This window comes from Thalassophryne amazonica, chromosome 19 (genome assembly GCF_902500255.1).
Source record: "Thalassophryne amazonica chromosome 19, fThaAma1.1, whole genome shotgun sequence".
Lineage (NCBI taxonomy): Eukaryota > Metazoa > Chordata > Actinopteri > Batrachoidiformes > Batrachoididae > Thalassophryne > Thalassophryne amazonica.
In genome coordinates, this window is record NC_047121.1 from 39,210,962 (window position 1) to 39,232,916 (window position 21,955).

A 21,955-nucleotide genomic window follows, 5' to 3' on the forward strand; every position below is an offset into this window, starting at 1 on the left:
TCAAATCAATTTTATTTATATAGCGCCAAATCACAACAAACAGTCGCCCCAAGGCGCTTCATATTGTAAGGCAAAGCCATACAATAATTACGGAAAAACCCCAACTGTCAAAACGACCCCCTGTGAGCAAGCATTTGGTGACAGTGGGAAGGAAAAACTCCCTTTTAACAGGAAGAAACCTCCAGCAGAACCAGGCTCAGGGAGGGGCAGTCTTCTGCTGGGACTGGTTGGGGCTGAGGGAGAGAACCAGGAAAAAGACATGCTGTGGAGGGGAGCAGAGATCAATCACTAATGATTAAATGCAGAGTGGTGCATACAGAGCAAAAAGAGAAAGAAACACTCAGTGTATCATGGGAACCCCCCCAGCAGTCTAAGTCTATAGCAGCATAACTAAGGGATGGTTCATGGTCACCTGATCCAGTCCTAACTATAAGGTTTAGCAAAAAGGAAAGTTTTAAGCCTAATCTTAAAAGTAGAGAGAGTGTCTGTCTCCCTGATCCGAATTGGGAGCTGGTTCCACAGGAGAGGAGCCTGAAAGCTGAAGGCTCTGCCTCCCATTCTACTCTTAAAAACCCTAGGAACTACAAGTAAGCCTGCAGTCTGAGAGCGAAGCGCTCTATTGGGGTGATATGGTACTATGAGGTCCCTAAGATAAGATGGGACCTGATTATTCAAAACCTTATAAGTAAGAAGAAGAATTTTAAATTCTATTCTGGAAATAACAGGAAACCAATGAAGAGAAGCCAATATGGGTGAAATATGCTCTCTCCTTCTAGTCCCTGTCAGTACTCTAGCTGCAGCATTTTGAATTAACTGAAGGCTTTTGAGGGAACTTTTAGGACAACCTGATGATAATGAATTACAATAGTCCAGCCTAGAAGAAATAAATGCATGAATTAGCTTTTCAGCATCACTCTGAGACAAGACCTTTCTAATTTTAGAGATATTGCGCAAATGCAAAAAAAGCAGTCCTACATATTTGTTTAATATGCGCATTGAATGACATATCCTAATCAAAAATGACTCCAAGATTTCTCACAGTATTACTAGAGGTCAGGGTAATGCCATCCAGAGTAAGGATCTGGTTAGACACCATGTTTCTAAGATTTGTGGGGCCAAGTACAATAACTTCAGTTTTATCTGAGTTTAAAAGCAGGAAATTAGAGGTCATCCATGTCTTTATGTCTGTAAGACAATCCTGCAGTTTAGCTAATTGGTGTGTGTCCTCTGGCTTCATGGATAGATAAAGCTGGGTATCATCTGCGTAACAATGAAAGTTTAAGCAATGCCGTCTAATAATACTGCCTAAGGGAAGCATGTATAAAGTGAAGAAAATTGGTCCTAGCACAGAACCATGTGGAACTCCATAATTAACCTTAGTCTGTGAAGAAGATTCCCCATTTACATGAACAAATTGTAATCTGTTAGATAAATATGATTCAAAGCAGCGCAGCGCAGTGCCTTTAATACCTATGGCATGCTCTAATCTCTGTAATAAAATTTTATGGTCAACAGTATCAAAAGCAGCACTGAGGTCTAACAGAACAAGCACAGAGATGAGTTCACTGTCTGAGGCCATAAGAACATCATTTGTAACCTTCACTAATGCTGTTTCTGTACTATGATGAATTCTAAACCCTGACTGAAACTCTTCAAATAGACCATTCCTCTGCAGATGATCAGTTAGCTGTTTTACAACTACCCTTTCAAGAATTTTTGAGAGAAAAGGAAGGTTGGAGATTGGCCTATAATTAGCTAAGATAGCTGGGTCAAGTGATGGCTTTTTAAGTAATGGTTTAATTACTGCCACCTTAAAAGCCTGTGGTACATAGCCAACTAATAAAGACAGATTGATCATATTTAAGATTGAAGCATTAATTAATGGTAGGGCTTCCTTGAACAGCCTGGTAGGAATGGGGTCTAATAGACATGTTGATGGTTTGGAGGAAGTAACTAATGAAAATAACTCAGAACAATCAGAGAGAAAGAGTCTAACCAAATACCGGCATCACTGAAAGCAGCCAAAGAGAACGATATGTCTTTGGGATGGTTATGAGTAATTTTTTCTCTAATAGTTAAAATTTTATTAGCAAAGAAAGTCATGAAGTCATTACTAGTTAAACTTAAAGGAATACTCGGCTCAATAGAGCTCTGACTCTGTCAGCCTGGCTACAGTGCTGAAAAGAAACCTGGGGTTGTTCTTATTTTCTTCAATTAGTGATGAGTAGTAAGATGTCCTAGCTTTATGGAGGGCTTTTTTATAGAGCAACAGACTCTTTTTCCAGGCTAAGTGAAGATCTTCTAAATTAGTGAGACGCCATTTCCTCTCCTACTTACAGGTTATCTGCTTTAAGCTGCGAGTTTGTGAGTTATACCACGGAGTCAGGCACTTCTAATTTAAGGCTCTCTTTTTCAGAGGAGCTACAGCATCCAAAGTTGTCCTCAATGAGGATATAAAACTACTGACGAGATAATCTATCTCACTCACAGAGTTTAGGTAGCTACTCTGCCCTGTGTTGGTATATGGCATTGGAGAACATAAAGAAGGAATCATATCCTTAAACCTAGTTACAGCGCTTTCTGAAAGACTTCTACTGTAATGAAACTTATTCCCCACTGCTGGGTAGTCCATCAGAGTAAATGTAAATGTTATTAAGAAATGATCAGACAGAAGTGGGTTTTCAGGGAATACTGTTAAGTCTTCAATTTCCATACCATAAGTCAGAACAAGATCTAAGGTATGATGTGGTGGGTGGACTCATTTACATTTTGAGCAAAGTCAATCAAGTCTAACAATAGATTAAATGCAGTGTTGAGGCTGTCATTCTCAGCATCTGTGTGGATGTTAAAATCGCCCACTATAATTATCTTATCTCAGCTAAGCACTAAGTCAGACAAAATGTAAGAAAATTCACAGAGAAACTCACAGTAACGACCAGGTGGACGATAGATAACAAGAAATAAAACTGGTTTTTGGGACTTCCAATTTGGATGGACAAGACTAAGAGACAAGCTTTCAAATGAATTAAAGCTCTGTCTGGATTTTTGATTAATTAATAAACTGGAGTGGAAGATTGCTGCTAATCCTCCGCCTCGGCCCGTGCTACGAGCGTTCTGGCAGTTAGTGTGACTCGGGGGTGTTGACTCATTTAAACTAACATATTCATCCTGCTGTAACCAGGTTTCTGTAAGGCAGAATAAATCAATATGTTGATCAATTATTATACCATTTGCTAACAGGGATTTAGAAGAGAGAGATCTAATGTTTAATAGACCACATTTAACTGTTTTAGTCTGTGGTGCAGTTGAAGGTGCTATATTATTTTTTCTTTTTGAATTTTTATGCTTAAATAAATTTTTGCTGGTTATTGGTGGTCTGGGAGCAGGCACCGTCTCTACGGGGATGGGGTAATGAGGGGATGGCAGGGGGACAGAAGCTGCAGAGAGGTGTGTAAGACTACAACTCTGCTTCCTGGTCCCAACCCTGGATAGTCACGGTTTGGAGGATTTAAGAAAATTTGGCCAGATTTCTAGAAATGAGAGCTGCTCCATCCAAAGTGGGATGGATGTCGTCTCTCCTAACAAGACCAGGTTTTCCCCAGAAGCTTTGCCAATTATCTATGAAGCCCACCTCATTTTTTGGACACCACTCAGACAGCCAGCAATTCAAGGAGAACATGCAGCTAAACATGTCACTCCCGGTCCGATTGGGGAAGGGCCCAGAGAAAACTACAGAGTCCGACATTGTTTTTGCAAAGTTACACGCTGATTCAATGTTAATTTTAGTGACCTCCGATTGGCGTAACCGGGTGTCATTACTGCCGACGTGAATTACAATCTTACCAAATTTACGCTTAGCCTTAGCCAGCAGTTTCAAATTTCCTTCGATGTCGCAGGTCTGGCCCCCGGAAGACAATTGACTATGGTTGCTGGTGTCGCTAACTTCACATTTCTCAAAACAGAGTCGCCAATAACCAGAGTTTGATCCTCGGTGGGTGTGTCGCCGAGTGGGGAAAGACGGTTAGAGATGTGAACGGGTTGGCGGTGTACATTGGGCTTCTGTTTAGGACTACGCTTCCTCCTCACAGTCACCCAGTCGGTCTGCTTTCCCAGCTGCTCGGGATCTGCCAGGGGGGAACTAACGGCGGCTAAGCTACCTTGGTCCGCACCGACTACAGGGGCCTGGCTAGCTGTAGGATTTTCCAAGGTGCGGAACCGAGTCTCCAATTCGCCCAGCCTGGCCTCCAAAGCTACGAATAAGCTACACTTATTACAAGTACCATTACTGCTAAAGGAGGCAGAGGAATAACTAAACATTTCACACCCAGAGCAGAAAAGTGCGGGAGAGACAGGAGAAGCCACCATGCTAAACCGGCTAAGAGCTAGTAGCTGCGCTAAGCTAGCGGATTCCTAAAAACATGCAAAGTGAATAATGTGTAAATAATTTAGAGGTGATTCAGCAGAGGGAGTGCTTTAGTTAAAGCACGTGAAGATTATACTGTGAACCAAATCGTTATCTAGTTAACTAGATCAATCTAACTGCGCAGATTAAACAGCTAACAGATACAGAAAAACACCGCTGTGCTCCGGAACAGGAAGTGATACAATACCACAGTGAGAGCCAACCACCAGTCATATGCAACAGCTGATAGATCCCGAAGGCAGATCTATCTAGCTAGTATTAAGCTGGTCACTAGCTGGTATTAAGTAATTAAACAAACAACCAAACACTCAAAGCACATGGCTACAGTGGCAGGATGAACTACATACACAACCACATAAATAATGAAAAATCGACATAAATGAACTTAGCCATTCTCAAAACTGAAAATGCCACAGCTCACCTTGAAATCTAGAAATCGTCTGTGACCAATCATGCTCATGTCAAGTGTTTCCACATATGTGTGTATATGGCTTTATTTGATTACTTCTGATTACATTTTAAATTATTGATATTGACTGTTTTAGGTTTTAAAGTTGAATACTAACTTGAAAATCAAAGACATTTTTGTGTATTTATTTTTAATGGCATATCATTGGCCACCTGCAGTGGACCACAGTTTGCGAATAACTGCACAAACCCTACATGAGACAGAGGCAAAGTGACCAGCTGCCATTCATTTTCAAATGGGCATTTTACAGCAACAACAGACAAGTCCCACTATTCATTTATTTATATTTTATATTTAATGCAAATGCTGAGGAATGAGACATGGCAATTACCAATTCAAGTGAAGGTAGCATGATGTAATCTGATTGTTTGCTCAAACAAAACAATCCAATTTGCTCCTAGACAGCTGTCTTTCTGTATAAACAAAATGTCTTTTGCATTTTTTCCTCATATTTTGTAAAGGTTAGTGAGAAATAAACACTTTTAAATCTAAAAGCTCTGTTTTGTAACCAGATAATACTTCTGAGGTAATTTAGAAGACGTCTTACCGCTGCTAAGCAGACATTAGCACTTTAACTATCCATACAGGATTGTCATTGTGACACATTTTGCTGTAACAAATCAAACTTTGGTTCCGTCAAGCACTCAAGACATGGAGGAAAATCTCATAGTCACAGTGTCTAGTTTCCCCATCCTATAATCTGTCATTAAACAGTGTACACAGTAACCACAAGATGGCGGCAACAAACGCTAACTGCTTATCGCCTTCATTTGGAGCTCATCTGACCATAGTGTTACCGATGCAAGAAGTAAAACATGCTCTTTCAACATAAACAGTCAAAGTTGCAGATCAAAACAAGCTCAGCCCACATCGCTGCAGGATTATAATGATGTAAAATCTATTTGGAAACTTTAACAGTACAAGTCAAGACATTTGATAGCACAGCTTCTTACCAACGAAGCACCAGATAGAAAATCGTATCCAGGTGATGGCAGACAGTTTAAGCATGAGGTAGATGTTGACTAGCATAGCTGAAGCAGGTACAAAGGGCACACAGGGAGCCATGTAGGGCAGCCGCTTAGGGTTCTCTGGCTGTTGGAGGATGATGATGATGAGCAGAGCGATGACAATAATGAAGACGATTAACAGCAGCAAGGCCCACCAGCGACCCTCCCCGATAATGCTTGCACCTAGGAGAAGAGAAGCAATTTATTCATGTGTATGCTATATTTTAAAGCTACAGTGTGTAGGACTTAACGTCATCCAGTGGAGAGGTTGCAGATTGTATTTCATTAGTTTCCCTTCACATTTTTCACCAGAGGCCATCAAATATGGCCATTGGTATTGCAAAAGCTTTGTGTCCGTCCGTCTGTCTGTACTCGGCACAAGTCCAGTCCTAGAGTTTTCAGATTCACAGGGAACATTCTTGGGACACAGACCTTGGACAAGTTCAAAGATGGCCAATCTTGACCTATTTTAAGAGGTATTTTAAGAGATTAAATTGTCGCATTCTGTTTCAGTCTGTTCGGTTTGTTTTTGAGTGAGTATTATGTGAAGGCTAGCAAGAAATAAACACCTCAAAAACTGAAAACACTATTTTTGGAATGTAATAACACCTCTGAACTTATTATTTTGTGGACATTAGCATGGAAACATCACAGGCTGGTAGCTAGGTACAAAACTCAGTTCCATTTGTGTGAAAATACAAGGGCCGTCAATAAAGTATAGGTCCTTTTTAATTTTTTCAAAAACTATATGGATTTCATTCATATGTTTTTACGTCAGACATGCTTGAACCCTCGTGCGCATGCGTGAGTTTTTCCACGCCTGTCGGTGACGTCATTCGCCTGTGAGCACTCCTTGTGGGAGGAGTCGTCCAGCCCCTCGTCGGAATTCCTTTGTCTGAGAAGTTGCTGAGAGACTGGCGCTTTGTTTGATCAAATTTTTTTCTAAACCTGTGAGACACATCGAAGTGGACACGGTTCGAAAAATTAAGCTGGTTTTCGGTGAAAATTTTAACGGCTGATGAGAGATTTTTAGGTGATACTCATCAACATCATCATCAATCAATTTTATTTATATAGCGCCAAATCACAACAAACAGTTGCCCCAAGGCGCTTTATATTGTAAGGCAAGGCCATACAATAATTACGTAAAAACCCCAACGGTCAAAACGACCCCCTGTGAGCAAGCACTTGGTGACAGTGGGAAGGAAAAACTCCCTTTTAACAGGAAGAAACCTCCAGCAGAACCAGGCTCAGGGAGGGGCAGTCTTCTGCTGGGACTGGTTGGGGCTGAGGGAGAGAACCAAGAAAAAGACATGCTGTGGAGGGGAGTAGAGATCAATCACTAATGAATAAATGCAGAGTGGTGCATACAGAGCAAAAAGAGAAAGAAACAGTGCATCATGGGAACCCCCCAGCAGTCTAAGTATATAGCAGCATAACTAAGGGATGGTTCAGGGTCACCTGATCCAGCCCTAACTATAAGCTTTAGCAAAAAGGAAAGTTTTAAGCCTAATCTTAAAAGTAGAGAGGGTGTCTGTCTCCCTGATCTGAATTGGGAGCTGGTTCCACAGGAGAGGAGCCTGATAGCTGAAGGCTCTGCCTCCCATTCTACTCTTACAAACCCTAGGAACTACAAGTAAGCCTGCAGTCTGAGAGCGAAGCGCTCTATTGGGGTGATATGGTACTAAGAGGTCCCTAAGATAAGATGGGACCTGATTATTCAAAACCTTATAAGTAAGAAGAAGAATTTTAAATTCTATTCTAGAATTAACAGGAAGCCAATGAAGAGAGGCCAATATGGGTGAGATATGCTCTCTCCTTCTAGTCCCCGTCAGTACTCTAGCTGCAGCATTTTGAATTAACTGAAGGCTTTTCAGGGAACTTTAAGGACAACCTGATAATAATGAATTACAGTAGTCCAGCCTAGAGGAAATAAATGCATGATTTAGTTTTTCAGCATCACTCTGAGACAAGACCTATCTAATTTTAGAGATATTGCGTGAATGCAAAAAAGCAGTCCTAAATATTTGTTTAATATGCGCTTTGAATGACATATCCTGATCAAAAATGACTCCAAGATTACTCACAGTATTACTAGAGGTCAGGGTAATGCCATCCAGAGTAAGGATCTGGTTAGACACCATGTTTCTAAGATTTGTGGGGCCAAGTACAATAACTTCAGTTTTATCTGAGTTTAAAAGCAGGAAATTAGAGGTCATCCATGTCTTTATGTCTGTAAGACAATCCTGCAGTTTAGCTAATTGGTGTGTGTCCTCTGGCTTCATGGATAGATAAAGCTGGGTATCATCTGCGTAACAATGAAAATTTAAGCAATGCCGTCTAATAATACTGCCTAAGGGAAGCATGTATAAAGTGAATAAAATTGGTCCTAGCACAGAACCTTGTGGAACTCCATAATTAACCTTAGCCTGTGAAGAAGATTCCCCATTTACATGAACAAATTGTAATCTATTAGATAAATATGTTTCAAACCACCGCAGCGCAGTGCCTTTAATACCTATGGCATGCTTTAATCTCTGTAATACATTTTTATGGTCAACAGTATCAAAAGCAGCACTGAGGTCTAACAGAACAAGCACAGAGATGAGTCCACTGTCTGAGGCCATAAGAAGATCATTTGTAACCTTCACTAATGCTGTTTCTGTACTATGATGAATTCTAAACCCTGACTGAAACTCTTCAAATAGACCATTCCTCTGCAGATGATCAATTAGCTGTTTTACAACTACCCTTTCAAGAATTTTTGAGAGAAAAGGAAGGTTGGAGATTGGCCTATAATTAGCTAAGATAGCTGGGTCACGTGATGGCTTTTTAAGTAATGGTTTAATTACTGCCACCTTAAAAGCCTGTGGTACATAGCCAACTAATAAAGATAGATTGATCATATTTAAGATCGAAGCATTAAATAATGGTAGGGCTTCCTTGAGCAGCCTGGTAGGAATGGGGTCTAATAGACATGTTGATGGTTTGGATGAAGTAACTAATGAAAATAACTCAGACAGAACAATCTGAGAGAAAGAGTCTAACCAAATACCGGCATCACTGAAAGCAGCCAAAGATAACGATACGTCTTTGGGATGGTTATGAGTAATTTTTTCTCTAATAGCTAAAATTTTATTAGCAAAGAAAGTCATGAAGTCATTACTAGTTAAACTTAAAGGAAGCCTGGGGTTCCTGGCTACAGTGCTGAAAAGAAACCTGGGGTTGTTCTTATTTTCTTCAATTAGTGATGAGTAGTAAGATGTCCTAGCTTTACGGAGGGCTTTTTTATAGGGCAACAGACTCTTTTTCCAGGCTAAGTGAAGATCTTCTAAATTAGTGAGACGCCATTTCCTCTCCAACTTACGCGTTATCTGCTTTAAGCTGCGAGTTTGTGAGTTATACCACGGAGTCAGGCACTTCTGATTTAAGGCTATCTTTTTCAGAGGAGCTACAGCATCCAAAGTTGTCTTCAATGAGGATGTAAAACTATTGATGAGATACTCTATCTCACTTACAGAGTTTAGGTAGCTACTCTGCACTGTGTTGGTATATGGCATTAGAGAACATAAAGAAGGAATCATATCCTTAAACCTAGTTACAGTGCTTTCTGAAAGACTTCTAGTGTAATGAAACTTATTCCCCACTGCTGGGTAGTCCATCAGAGTAAATGTAAATGTTACTAAGAAATGATCAGACAGAAGGGAGTTTTCAGGGAATACTGTTAAGTCTTCAATTTCCATACCATAAGTCAGAACAAGATCTAAGATATGATTAAAGTGGTGGGTGGACTCATTTACATTTTGAGCAAAGCCAAGTGAGTCTAATAATAGATTAAATGCAGTGTTGAGGCTGTCATTCTCAGCATCTGTGTGGATGTTAAAATCTCCCACTATAATTATCTTATCTGAGCTAAGCACTAAGTCAGACAAAAGGTCTGAAAATTCACAGAGAAACTCACAGTAATGACCAGGAGGACGATAGATAACAACAAATAAAACTGGTTTTTGGGACTTCCAATTTGGATGGACAAGACTAAGAGTCAAGCTTTCAAATGAATTAAAGCTCTGTCTGGGTTTTTGATTAATTAATAAGCTGGAATGGAAGATTGCTGCTAATCCTCCGCCTCGGCCCGTGCTACGAGCATTCTGGCAGTTAGTGTGACTCGGGGGTGTTGACTCATTTAAACTAACATATTCATCCTGCTGTAACCAGGTTTCTGTAAGGCAGAATAAATCAATATGTTGATCAATTATTATATCATTTACTAACAGGGACTTAGAAGAGAGAGACCTAATGTTTAATAGACCACATTTAACTGTTTTAGTCTGTGGTGCAGTTGAAGGTGCTATATTATGTTTTCTTTTTGAGTTTTTATGCTTAAATAGATTTTTGCTGGTTATTGGTGGTCTGGGAGCAGGCACCGTCTCTACGGGGATGGGGTAATGAGGTGATGGCAGGGGGAGAGAAGCTGCAGAGAGGTGTGTAAGACTACAACTCTGCTTCCTGGTCCCAACCCTGCATAGTCACGGTTTGGAGGATTTAAGAAAATTGGCCAGATTTCTAGAAATGAGAGCTGCTCCATCCAAAGTGGGATGGATGCCGTCTCTCCTAACAAGACCAGGTTTTCCCCAGAAGCTTTGCCAATTATCTATGAAGCCCACCTCATTTTTTGGACACCACTCAGACAGCCAGCAATTCAAGGAGAACATGCAGCTAAACATGTCACTCCCGGTCCGATTGGGGAGGGGCCCAGAGAAAACTACAGAGTCCGACATTGTTTTTGTAAAGTTACACACCTATTCAATGTTAATTTTAGTGACCTCCGATTGGTGTAACCGGGTGTCATTACTGCCGACATGAATTACAATCTTACCAAATTTACGCTTAGCCTTAGCCAGTAGTTTCAAATTTCCTTCAATGTCGCCTGCTCTGGCCCCCGGAAGACAATTGACTATGGTTGCTGGTGTCGCTAACTTCACATTTCTCAAAACAGAGTCACCAATAACCAGCGTTTGATCCTCGGCGGGTGTGTCGCCGAGTGGGGAAAAATGGTTAGAAATGTGAACGGGTTGGCGGTGTACACAGGGCTTCTGTTTAGGGCTACACTTCCTCCTCACAGTCACCCAGTCGGCCTGCTTTCCCGGCTGCTCGGGATCTGCCAGAGGGAAACTAACGGCGGCTAAGCTACCTTGGTCCGCACCGACTGCAGGGGCCTGGCTAGCTGTAGAATTTTCCACGGTGCGGAGCCGAGTCTCCAATTCGCCCAGCCTGGCCTCCAAAGCTACGAATAAGCTACACTTATTACAAGTACCATTACTGCTAAAGGAGGCAGAGGAATAACTAAACATTTCACACCCAGAGCAGAAAAGTGCGGGAGAGACAGGAGAAGCCGCCATGCTAAACCGGCTAAGAGCTAGTAGCTGCGCTAAGCTAGCGGATTCCTAAAACACACAAAGTGAATAATGTGTAAATAATTTAGAGGTGATTCAGCAGAGGGAGTGCTTTAGTTAAGGCACGTGAAGATTACACTGTGAAGCAAATCGTTATCTAGGTAACTAGATCAATCTAACTGCGCAGATTAAACAGCTAACAGATACAGCAAAACACCGCTGTGCTCCGGAACAGGAAGTGATACAATACCACAGTGAGAGCCAACCACCAGTAGAGGCAAAGACTGTCGCTTTAAGGACTTCCCACGGAGCGAGACTTCGCGCAGCGCTCTCAGGCGCCGTTGTCAGCCTGTTTCAAGCTGAAAACCTCCACATTTCAGGCTCTATTGATCCAGGACGTCGTGAGAGAACAGAGACGTTTCAGAAGAAGTCGGTTTCAGCATTTTATCCGGATATTCCACTGTTAAAGGAGATTTTTTAATGAAAGACGTGCGGACGGGACGCAGCTGGCACGGTGCGGCGGCACAGGAAAAACACCTCCGTGTTGATAACCATTTGTAAAATTCAGGCGGCTTTTGATGGCTTTCAGTGGAGTGAGTGAGAAATTGTTTAACAGCTGGACATGTTCCAACTTGTCCTTAAGGCTTCCAACAGAGGTGTTTTTCCTGTGGCGGAGCGTCGCAGCGGCTGCGAGCCGATGCTGCAATCCGTCCGCACGTCATTCATTAAAAAAATCTCCTTTAACAGTGGAATATCCGGATAAAATGCTGAAACCGACTTCTTCTGAAACTTCTGTTCTCTCACGACGTCCTGGATCAATAGAGCCTGAAATGTGGAGGTTTTCAGCTTGAAACAGGCTGACGACGGCGCCTGAGAGCACTGCGCGATGTCTCGCACCGTGGGAAGTCCTTAAAGCGACAGTAACACCTCAAAATCTCTCATCAGCCGTTAAAATTTTCACCGAAAACCAGCTTAATTTTTCGAACTGTGTCCACTTCGATGTGTCTCACAGGTTTAGAAAAAATTTTGATCAAACAAAGCGCCAGTCTCTCAGCAACTTCTCAGACAAAGGAATTCCGACGAGGGGCTGGACGACTCCTCCCACAAGGAGTGCTCACAGGCGAATGACGTCACCGACAGGCGTGGAAAAACTCACGCATGCACACGAGGGTTCAAGCATGTCTGACGTAAAAACATATGAATGAAATCCATATAGTTTTTGAAAAAAATAAAAAGGACCTATACTTTATTGACAGACCTCGTATAACCTCTTTGTCATATATTATGTAAAAGTTAGTAAGAAATAAACACTTCTAAAACTGAAAACGCTGTTTATGGAACCTAATAACACCTCTGAACTTATTTTGCAGACATTAGCATGGTGACGTCACAGACTGGTAGCTAGCTGCAAAACTCAGTTTCTTTTGTGTGTAAATATAACCTCTTTGTCAATATACTATGTAAAAGCTAGTGAGAAACACACACTTCTAAAACTGAAAATGCTGTTTTTTTAACCTGATAACACCTCTGGAGTCATTTACAAGATATTTTGTGGACATTAGCATGCATGCTAACGTCTGCTAACTCAAACCTAACTTCCTATGGAGTTAAATTGGTCTCATTAATACCAGCAAATGCACTGAGGGTGAGCTACAAATGTTCCTTGATTTGTACAACTTACGCTCTTGTCAAAAGCTCATGTACATACGCACGAGGCCTCCTCCAGATGCCATTAAAATGTAAATATTGTTTTCGTTTGATTGATTAATTAATTTAATAGAGGGGTTTTAATGAACATGTAAAAATTGTGCATAAGACAATAGGATCTTAATAATTAATTAAACCACTGCAAATTATAAAGAACACAATGCTCATTCGCCCTATTGACGTATCCCATAGTCCCTTGCGTGCCAGAGTCGCTGCAGTCAAACAACATATAGAGAATCAACATGATGACAGTTGTAAATGAATATTACACTACAAAAATGTAATTTTTTTTATGCTTTTCGTCACGTTAATAAGAGACTGCTGCATGATACCCTGAAAACTTGCTAAAACAATTATAACAAATAATCTGTGTCTGTTAAGTTTAATCTGCGTGGAATTTAATAAAGGCAAACCGAATTTCAGACATATTACATATATTAGTCTCGAACAAAGAGGACAAACAGTGTTGTAAAGAACAATAATCAAGATGTTAAAGAGCAAACTTCACTTTCCCGACATGAACAGGAAGCGACTGTAGCGATTTGAAACGTCAATAGGGTGAATACGGCCAAGGATGTTTTAGCATTGAGTTATATTTATTTCTTTGGAGACTCGGATTCATGCTGTCTTGCTTTCTCTGTTGATATGCAATATGTATGAAATGAAGGTTTTCAAACTTGTTAGCCTGCACAAGCAACCAGTCAACAGTGTATAGGGGAGCAACCACTGATTCCTCTTCTTTTTTTCTCTCTTCAGTCTTCAGGCCTTGCTGTAAAATGTGAAAGACAGAGCAGGTCTGTCCCTTGTGAACAACTGTATCAATATGGTGGTGCAGCATGGTGGCCCCTAAGGGGGGGGGCACTCTCATGTAGATATGAAGGTCTCATTCTGAGCTCATGAAAACACATGAGTTACTTGTTGCAAATAATTATACACTAATGAACAAATGTTGCGAATACATACTAAATTCCATTTTTGCTAATAAATCCCTCTAAACCTGACACATTGTTCTTACCAAAAATAATAAAGGAGCAGAAAGCAAAGATGAAGATGAACAGGAGCAGCACACACACAGTGACGGTTTTCCCCGTGGCTGAAGTTGGCCTGTCCATCTTTCCTGGGAGGCCCAACCGAATCCTCAGTGTGTAGTAGCGCGGTCCAATCAGCTTCTTTAATCGACGTGATATCCCGCCTTCTGACTCCTCAGCTTCAATCCCAGTGGTCATATCGACCGTGCCGTAATTTGGGTGGCTAGCACTGTAGGCAGTTTTATCCGGTTTGCCAATAAGCATCTCATTGTCACCCAGAGATGGCAGGTTTTTGGCTCCACAGGTGTTTGTGTTTGGACCACCGAAATCATCAGCTTCACTGGTTGGCGAGCATGCATCTTTCTCGCATTCGGCCAGAACACCTTCCTTCCTCTTCTTATTCTGCTCCTCAGAGAGGAAATTCACAAAGCCGTGGATGTCGCTCTCAGGTTGGTAACGTAGCAGCAGGACACACAAACTGACCTGCCAAGAGAGACACATCAGTTACCTCACAGTAGAGGAACACAAAGCATAAGTTTTATTTGTTCCAACCTTAATCAAATTACAGAGCAGTAGCCCCGGGAGAAACTGGAGAATGTAAGGTGGTGGCAGGGTAGAGTGTAACTAGACAGCAGCAGATGATGATTTGTAGGATGATTCAGGAGATGAATTAGAGGAAGAGAGTGAGGGCCCCTTCACATATGTGCTAATACATACAACTCAGGGCAACTCACGGCGGTAGAACTCATATGAGCGCACCATGAAACATCACACCAACAGGCAGGCATGCACAATGCCAGTGCAATGGTTTGTGCATGCAGGAACACAGTGCCAGTGCAACACAGTGCACGATGTGTAACCACATCACACAGCTGCTGTGAAGAAAAAAAAATACATGTTGCAATGGTTTCGTCCATGCAGGAACACAGTGAAAGCAGCAGTGTGATGTGTAACCACATTGCGCAGCTGCTGTAAAAAATAAATAAATAAATAAATAAATAAATAAATACATGTCACCCACGAGATTCGAACCCGCATGTTCCAAAATCTCTGGTTGTTAGTCAGAAACTTTACCACTGAGCTACCATCACTGGCCTGTGAAAGGTGAAGGAAACTGCCTGATATCAGGAAGGACATGGACGAATTTAAAAAGAATAAAATCACACACCATATAAAAACATCACATTATATTGAATCCCTCTTATCAAGCAGACAATACAAATATGATCCGTCTGTTCCTCTGTAGATGACCCATGGTCACAGACGTACAGTCATGAAATGACATGAATGAGAAGCAGTTCGCTCTCATCACATCCACATCTGCTGGTGTGTGTCCAGCCGGCCCGCGCATGTGCCCTGCCGGGAAAGTAGCAAAAGGTAGGCTTTGAAAGGCAGTGAAGATCTGTGAGCAGCAATATGGTTCCATGCTGAAAAAGAGCACTACAGATGCAATGTTTGCATGGATTTTTTTGCATTTACGCAATATCTCTAAAATTAGAAAGGTCTTGTCTCAGAGTGATGCTGAAAAACTAATTCATGCATTTATTTCCTCTAGGCTGGACTATTGTAATTCATTATTATCAGGTTGTCCTAAAAGTTCCCTAAAAAGCCTTCAGTTAATTCAAAATGCTGCAGCTAGAGTACTAGCGGGGACTAGAAGGAGAGAGCATATCTCACCCATATTGGCCTCTCTTCATTGGCTTCCTGTTAATTCTAGAATAGAATTTAAAATTCTTCTTCTTACTTATAAGGTTTTGAATAATCAGGTCCCATCTTATCTTAGGGACCTCATAGTACCATATCACCCCAATAGAGCGCTTCGCTCTCAGACTGCAGGCTTACTTGTAGTTCCTAGGGTTTGTAAGAGTAGAATGGGAGGCAGAGCCTTCAGCTTTCAGGCTCCTCTCCTGTGGAACCAGCTCCCAATTCAGATCAGGGAGACAGACACCCTCTCTACTTTTAAGATTAGGCTTAAAACTTTCCTTTTTGCTAAAGCTTATAGTTAGGGCTGGATCAGGTGACCCTGAACCATCCCTTAGTTATGCTGCTATAGACGTAGACTGCTGGGGGGTTCCCACGATGCACTGTTTCTTTCTCTTTTTGCTCTGTATGCACCACTCTGCATTTAATCATTAGTGATCGATCTCTGCTCCCCTCCACAGCATGTCTTTTTCCTGGTTCTCTCCCTCAGCCCCAACCAGTCCCAGCAGAAGACTGCCCCTCCCTGAGCCTGGTTCTGCTGGAGGTTTCTTCCTGTTAAAAGGGAGTTTTTCCTTCCCACTGTAGCCAAGTGCTTGCTCACAGGGGGTCATTTTGACCGTTGGGGTTTTACATAATTATTGTATGGCCTTGCCTTACAATATAAGGTGCCTTGGGGCAACTGTTTGTTGTGATTTGGCGCTATATAAAAAAAAATTGATTGATTGATTGATTGATAGTGCTGATGGAGAAGAATAAAACAGACCACAAAGAGTTGCATTGTTTGTTTAGGGATTTATAGATGCTTTGGGTCAACTACCCAAAGTGATGGAGAGTTTGGTAGAGAGGTAAAGAACAGAGTTCACACAGGAAGGAGTGGATGGAGAAAGCTGACAGGAGTAAATTGTGCTAAAAGGCTATCTCTAAGAAAGATAGGGAAAATAAGTTGCACCTGTGAGTTCATTGAATCTGTCCAAAAATGTGCCATGAAGACAAAAAACATATGAAGGGTTCAGATGCGAAACCCAGTAACACCATTTTTGTTAATGGAAAACTACAGTTTAAAATGGGGATTTAAAGGAAAACACATTAGAAAATTCATGGATTTCCATAAATAAAACAGAAATGGTTTGTTCAAATTCTTTAATATTTTGTACATTGATAGTTACTTAAACAGCCAAGTGCATGTTGGCTTCATGTAAAAATTTGTCATTGTGGAGATAGTGGAGTTTGCATCTGAACCCTTCATATATCCATCACACTGGTCTATAAGACATATGTATTGTTTAAAGTTTGTGCTACTGTTTCATGCAACAACGAACAAAATTGATTTAATTGCCACCTTACTTACTGATATGGGGGCAATGTGGTGGTCAAGCAGTTATTGCATGTGCTTCCAGAGCAGGAGGCTCCTGTTTCAAGACCTCTCCTGCCTATTCTCCATGTAATGTGGAATTGTCAGGTGTTAAAAAAAAAACAAAAAACTTGAGCTAAATCAACATGCAGATCTATTTCGAATCTGCTGTGGAAAAAGCTCAACCTCAAGGAAAAAGCAAAAAGCAGAAAGAACTTTTTGTTTTTCTGGCCAGTGTAGTGGCCAAGCAGTTAGCACAGAAGGTTCCCCATTCAAGGTCACACCTGCCCATTCTCAATGTAATATGGAGTTTCATCAGGAACTCCGGCGTAAATCTTGTGCTAACTGGCTCCTGGTGTGCAGTTGATCACCTTGCACATGCCATTTATGACAAAAATGCATATATGGATACTGCTTGGTCTGTAGCACACGCCCACTGAGTTGGCCTGCCCTTTGCATGACAGTGTCACACTCAGAGGTAGAGAGATGGATAGAAAAGGGACATAGTGGGCAAAAATAACAGCTCCTTTCCCTTTAAAGTCCTGGAGTTCCTGGCGTGTGGCATGCTTGGTGCCTTTCTCTGTGGAGGCCGTCGAGGACCTATTCATTTTTGGTCTTATGGTAGCAGGCCTGGTACTTTTTGGCTTATGTGCTGCCCTGATCTACCGGAAAAATGGCAAGACGGCGGCATCAAGAACCACGGGCCCTCGCTTGTCCGTCATGATTAACGAGGTTGGCAAGGCAGGCAGGCAAGGCTGAGAAAGCAAGGCAGTGCATTCTCAGACTGCACTGACTCTTGAACTCAGACGCAAATTGGATGACACCTTGGAGCTGATGCATGCCTTGCAGTTGAAGCTGAAGGTTACGGAGGCCGGTGAATATTCTTAATTCAAATTAGGAATATTCTTAATTCATAATTGGGATTTGGCTGAGTGAGTGGAACTGTAAAAAGTGTTTTTCACTGCTCGGCTGCAACACTACAGGCATCAAGGTCAACTGCCCACTGTTTTCCTCCATAGGAATTTATCCAGGCTCTGGTGAGATTATTTGGCTCCATTCTTATCTCAACCCACAAGTAATAATTGTAGATCAATTGCTGTTGTATGTGGAATGTGTGTGCGGACATCTCGTTGTTGTAATGACAATGATAATAAAAGCTATCTACCTATCTATCTATAGCAACATTCACACAAGCAGGTTGTTTATTTAGACAAATTGGTTTGTTCTAGGATCTGTCATGTCAGTGCATGTGGCATTTTTTCTGTCCAAAAACTTTAATATCTGTTTTAAGACTGTTGATGCCCTCGATTTGATCCTTGTCCACACTGTCACATGATACTGATGCCATCAATAAACTGGTCTATGGCCCCCTTCTTAAATTGATGAACTCAAAGAGGATTAGTGTGAGCAAAGACATTTGCGAGTATAAACGTTTGTCAAAACCTGAGATGTGGAACATGCTGAGGGGATTTTAACTGCAGAAAGCTCACAGCTCCAACACAGAGCCTTTTGATAGAATCAAATTTTCAATGTGTTTGTTTCAGTTTGCTCCATCAGTAAATCCTGCCAGATTATACTTTGCCCCTCTATGTCAAGGCTACACTGAAAATATGAAAGCCTGACTAAGCAGGCGGAAAGCTACTAATAACACTGACTGCAAGTACCCACATGGTCCACAAGAATTTGTGTCCTTATTATCCACCACCCACCAGAGTATAGGCCAGAAGGGTTCCTATGGACATCATCTCTATGAGGTCTCTGAGGCTGACCAGGAGGGACAGCAGAGCAGCCAGGAAGCCCGACACCACACATGCCACTGCAGGGGTTTCTGTGTAGGAAGAGACGTGGGCCAGGAACCTGAGCACACATACACGAGTGGCATCAGACACGATGACACATTTGTTAGATATTTTAAAAATGACCACTGAATAACTGTGTACTGACTTAAACAGCAGGCCGTCTCCGGCCATAGCATAGATGACCCGGGGCATGGGGAATAGAGAGCCCAGGAGAGACACAGTGAGTCCAGCTATGGAGCCCACCGCCACGATGTACTTTGCAAACATGCAGCCGTGAATGGCAAACATTTCCATCAGCGGGGCGTCCGCGTCAATCTCAGTGTACGGCACCATCAAGGTCAGGATCACGGAAACCTGCACAGAACAGCGTTAAGAAGAATTAGTGTTTTAGGGAAAAAATAAATATTAATGAATTTAGGAATGTGTGTTGATCCAATGTGTTTTAAGTAGTCACATTATTTCATTTAACTTCTTTATTTTACTTCCATTCAACATTATTATCTTACTAAAATATGACGTGTGTCATCAACTTATTTATTGATTGATTTAAGCTCAACACACTAACCACATGAAACATTTTTTATAGTGTATTTGGATATTCTTTGCCACTGAACTCTGTCTCTGTGCTGGGGAGGGGAGCGTTTGTTTAGGCAAGTTGTAGTTCCCTTTTTTGTGGATTTTAATGTACTTATGTAAGTTGGTGGTGTTGGCACAAGAGTGAATATCCTTGTTACAGACACTACAGTATTTTCATTTACCCGAATAGAATAGAGCCTTTATTGTCATTGTACATACGAGGGTAGGCTGAAAAGTTCTAAGGCTCACTACTGCATCATAGTGAGCCTTAGAACTTTTCAGCCTACCCTCGTATACAAATAATGAATATTTATTAGTTCAATGGTACAAATACTTCCTTCTGTGAAAGATGGAATGTTCTATTCAACAAGGCGAAGTTCCTTTGAATGAATGAAAAATTCATTATTTGTTTTCTATAATGGCTAAAATAGATCCTTGTCATTTGATATTTTATTAATTTATAAACAGAAAACGGACTTACATTTAGGTGTGCGTCACTGGTGTTTTGACATCAGCGGTCCAACACTAACTTTAAATAGGAGTCCAAAATTGTTCTCAGTCAACTTGCAAAAACAGTCACATAGTTCAAAAACAATTCTGACAATGTAGTCCGTGACGCCGTGCCCAGTAGTGTGAGTGTGCGCGGTAGTCAGGGTGTGCAATGGCACATTTTATACAGAACAAAAATTGCACACTAAAAAGCACTATTGCACAGTAAATGAAGCACAATGGCAAATGGTACAAATAATCAATGTCACGTGACAAACAAGCCACCAATCAAATAACAAGGATCTACTCAGCCGTTATATAAATATACATACAATGAAATTTGTGCTCTTGTGTACAACATGTCCATACTGCCTTCCTCCTTCTCTGACATCATCCTGTGTGCGCTCTTCTCTCTCTCTCTCTCTCTCTCTCTCTCTCCATATGTGTGTGCTCAGCATGATGAGAAATCACAGCAGAGGGAGGGGGAGGAGGAGAAAAGGAACAGTGTACCGGTGTTCCTTTCAATTATGGTGATAGCTGATAAGACACACATTCATACTATCCGGTGTGTACCCTACCTCTCACCCAATGACCGGTGGAATTGTCCCCCCCGCCCCACTGTGACCCATAACTGGATTAAGCAGATTTACAAAATGGATTGATGGATGGATCAGATAGAAAACTGTAGTGAGTAATTGAAGTCAGAAGTTACTCTCGGGATTCAGTTACTGCAGTGCACTGAGGCATTATTTTACTGAGCACCAGTGAGGGCTCATTTCAACTGGGTCAATGGTCAAATCTAGAATTTAACCCTCTGGGGTCGATGCCGTTGTATACGACAGCTAAGACCAAGCTTTACTAAATTATAAATAACTTTTGAATGATATGAGATAGAAACTTAACTTTACAGCAGAAAAAAAAAAGTAACTCTGCAGACTTTCGAGCCAGCCATCGGCCATCTTTGTTCTCCTCATACAAGCTGTGTGATGACGTGCGCAATGTGAGTGTCCAATCGGAATTGGTTCACCGTCACATGGTTATCCAAAATCCAATCGTAGGGCAGATTTACCTCACGTGAAAAGCCAAAGATCATTTTCAGGAGTGATATGTTACTAGTTGGCCTGTTTGAATAGCTCCAATGAGTACATACTATTAGTACATACTCAGTGCGCCCTGCGCCATTATGCACAGCGATCAGTGAAAGCAGGAGCACATGGAGAGCCTCTGATGACAATCTCACGTGCTCAAACAAAGAGTGTGTAACTATCAGGATTGCTCCACTAGTTTGCATGTGAATGTTACTGGATAACTCTGTTGCTTTCTCTGTGTAAAGTACTGTTTACCATATCAATGGACAACAAAACGCATAGATCATTCTGTATATATTGTTCAAAATATGCATTTGTGTTTATTGTTTGAACCTTTTTGTTGTACAGACTTTCACACAAGACCTCAAATTACCTTTATAAAGTGTCAAAACTGTTGTTTATTATAGTTTGCTGTGTGTTTTCAATAAATGTGTGTGGAAAATTATTTTTCACTTTATTTTTTCCTTGCCTATTTTTGATTGTAAACCTTTATTACACTTATAAAACAAGACAAAAACATATGTATTCTGAAAGCACAGGTTGTCCTAAAAAAAAAGAGACATAAAACTTGATTGTGGGATGCAGGGAGAGCTGTTAACAGCAATAATAAAACATTTATGCCAGGCGAGTGAACTGTCCAAAAAAAAATGCCCTCAGACCCCAGAGGGTTAAGGATATTTACAGGAAAAACAACAACAAAAAAAAAAACTTAGCTGCATCACATAAAAAATTGGGGTGAGTAATTTTAGCCCCAAAGTTGTTCTCTGTCAACTCAATTACTAGAATACAATGATGTGAGATTATTTCCAGTCATTTTCAAGAAAAATATCTCATTGGAGCAAACAGAAATGAATTAAAGCCAAAAGTCTACTCTCTTTCTGCAGCTGTGACTGAGATCTTAGGAGCGGATGTATTTTGTTGTTT

General features: G+C 41.3%; 1 protein-coding gene across 2 annotated transcripts in view; it reads right to left on the reverse strand.

Annotated features, from left to right (window-relative positions):
- Positions 1–21,955, reverse strand: part of slc7a14a (solute carrier family 7 member 14a) — a 47,588-nt gene that overhangs the window by 15,761 nt on the left and 9,872 nt on the right. For both annotated transcript variants that reach the window (XM_034159562.1, XM_034159561.1), the window contains 4 exons: positions 19,024–19,232; positions 18,789–18,936; positions 14,015–14,510; positions 5,846–6,082 (listed from right to left, as the gene is read on the reverse strand). In XM_034159562.1, coding sequence (XP_034015453.1) covers positions 5,846–6,082; positions 14,015–14,510; positions 18,789–18,936; positions 19,024–19,232 — 1,090 coding nt within the window. The remainder of the gene's footprint in view (positions 1–5,845; positions 6,083–14,014; positions 14,511–18,788; positions 18,937–19,023; positions 19,233–21,955) is intronic.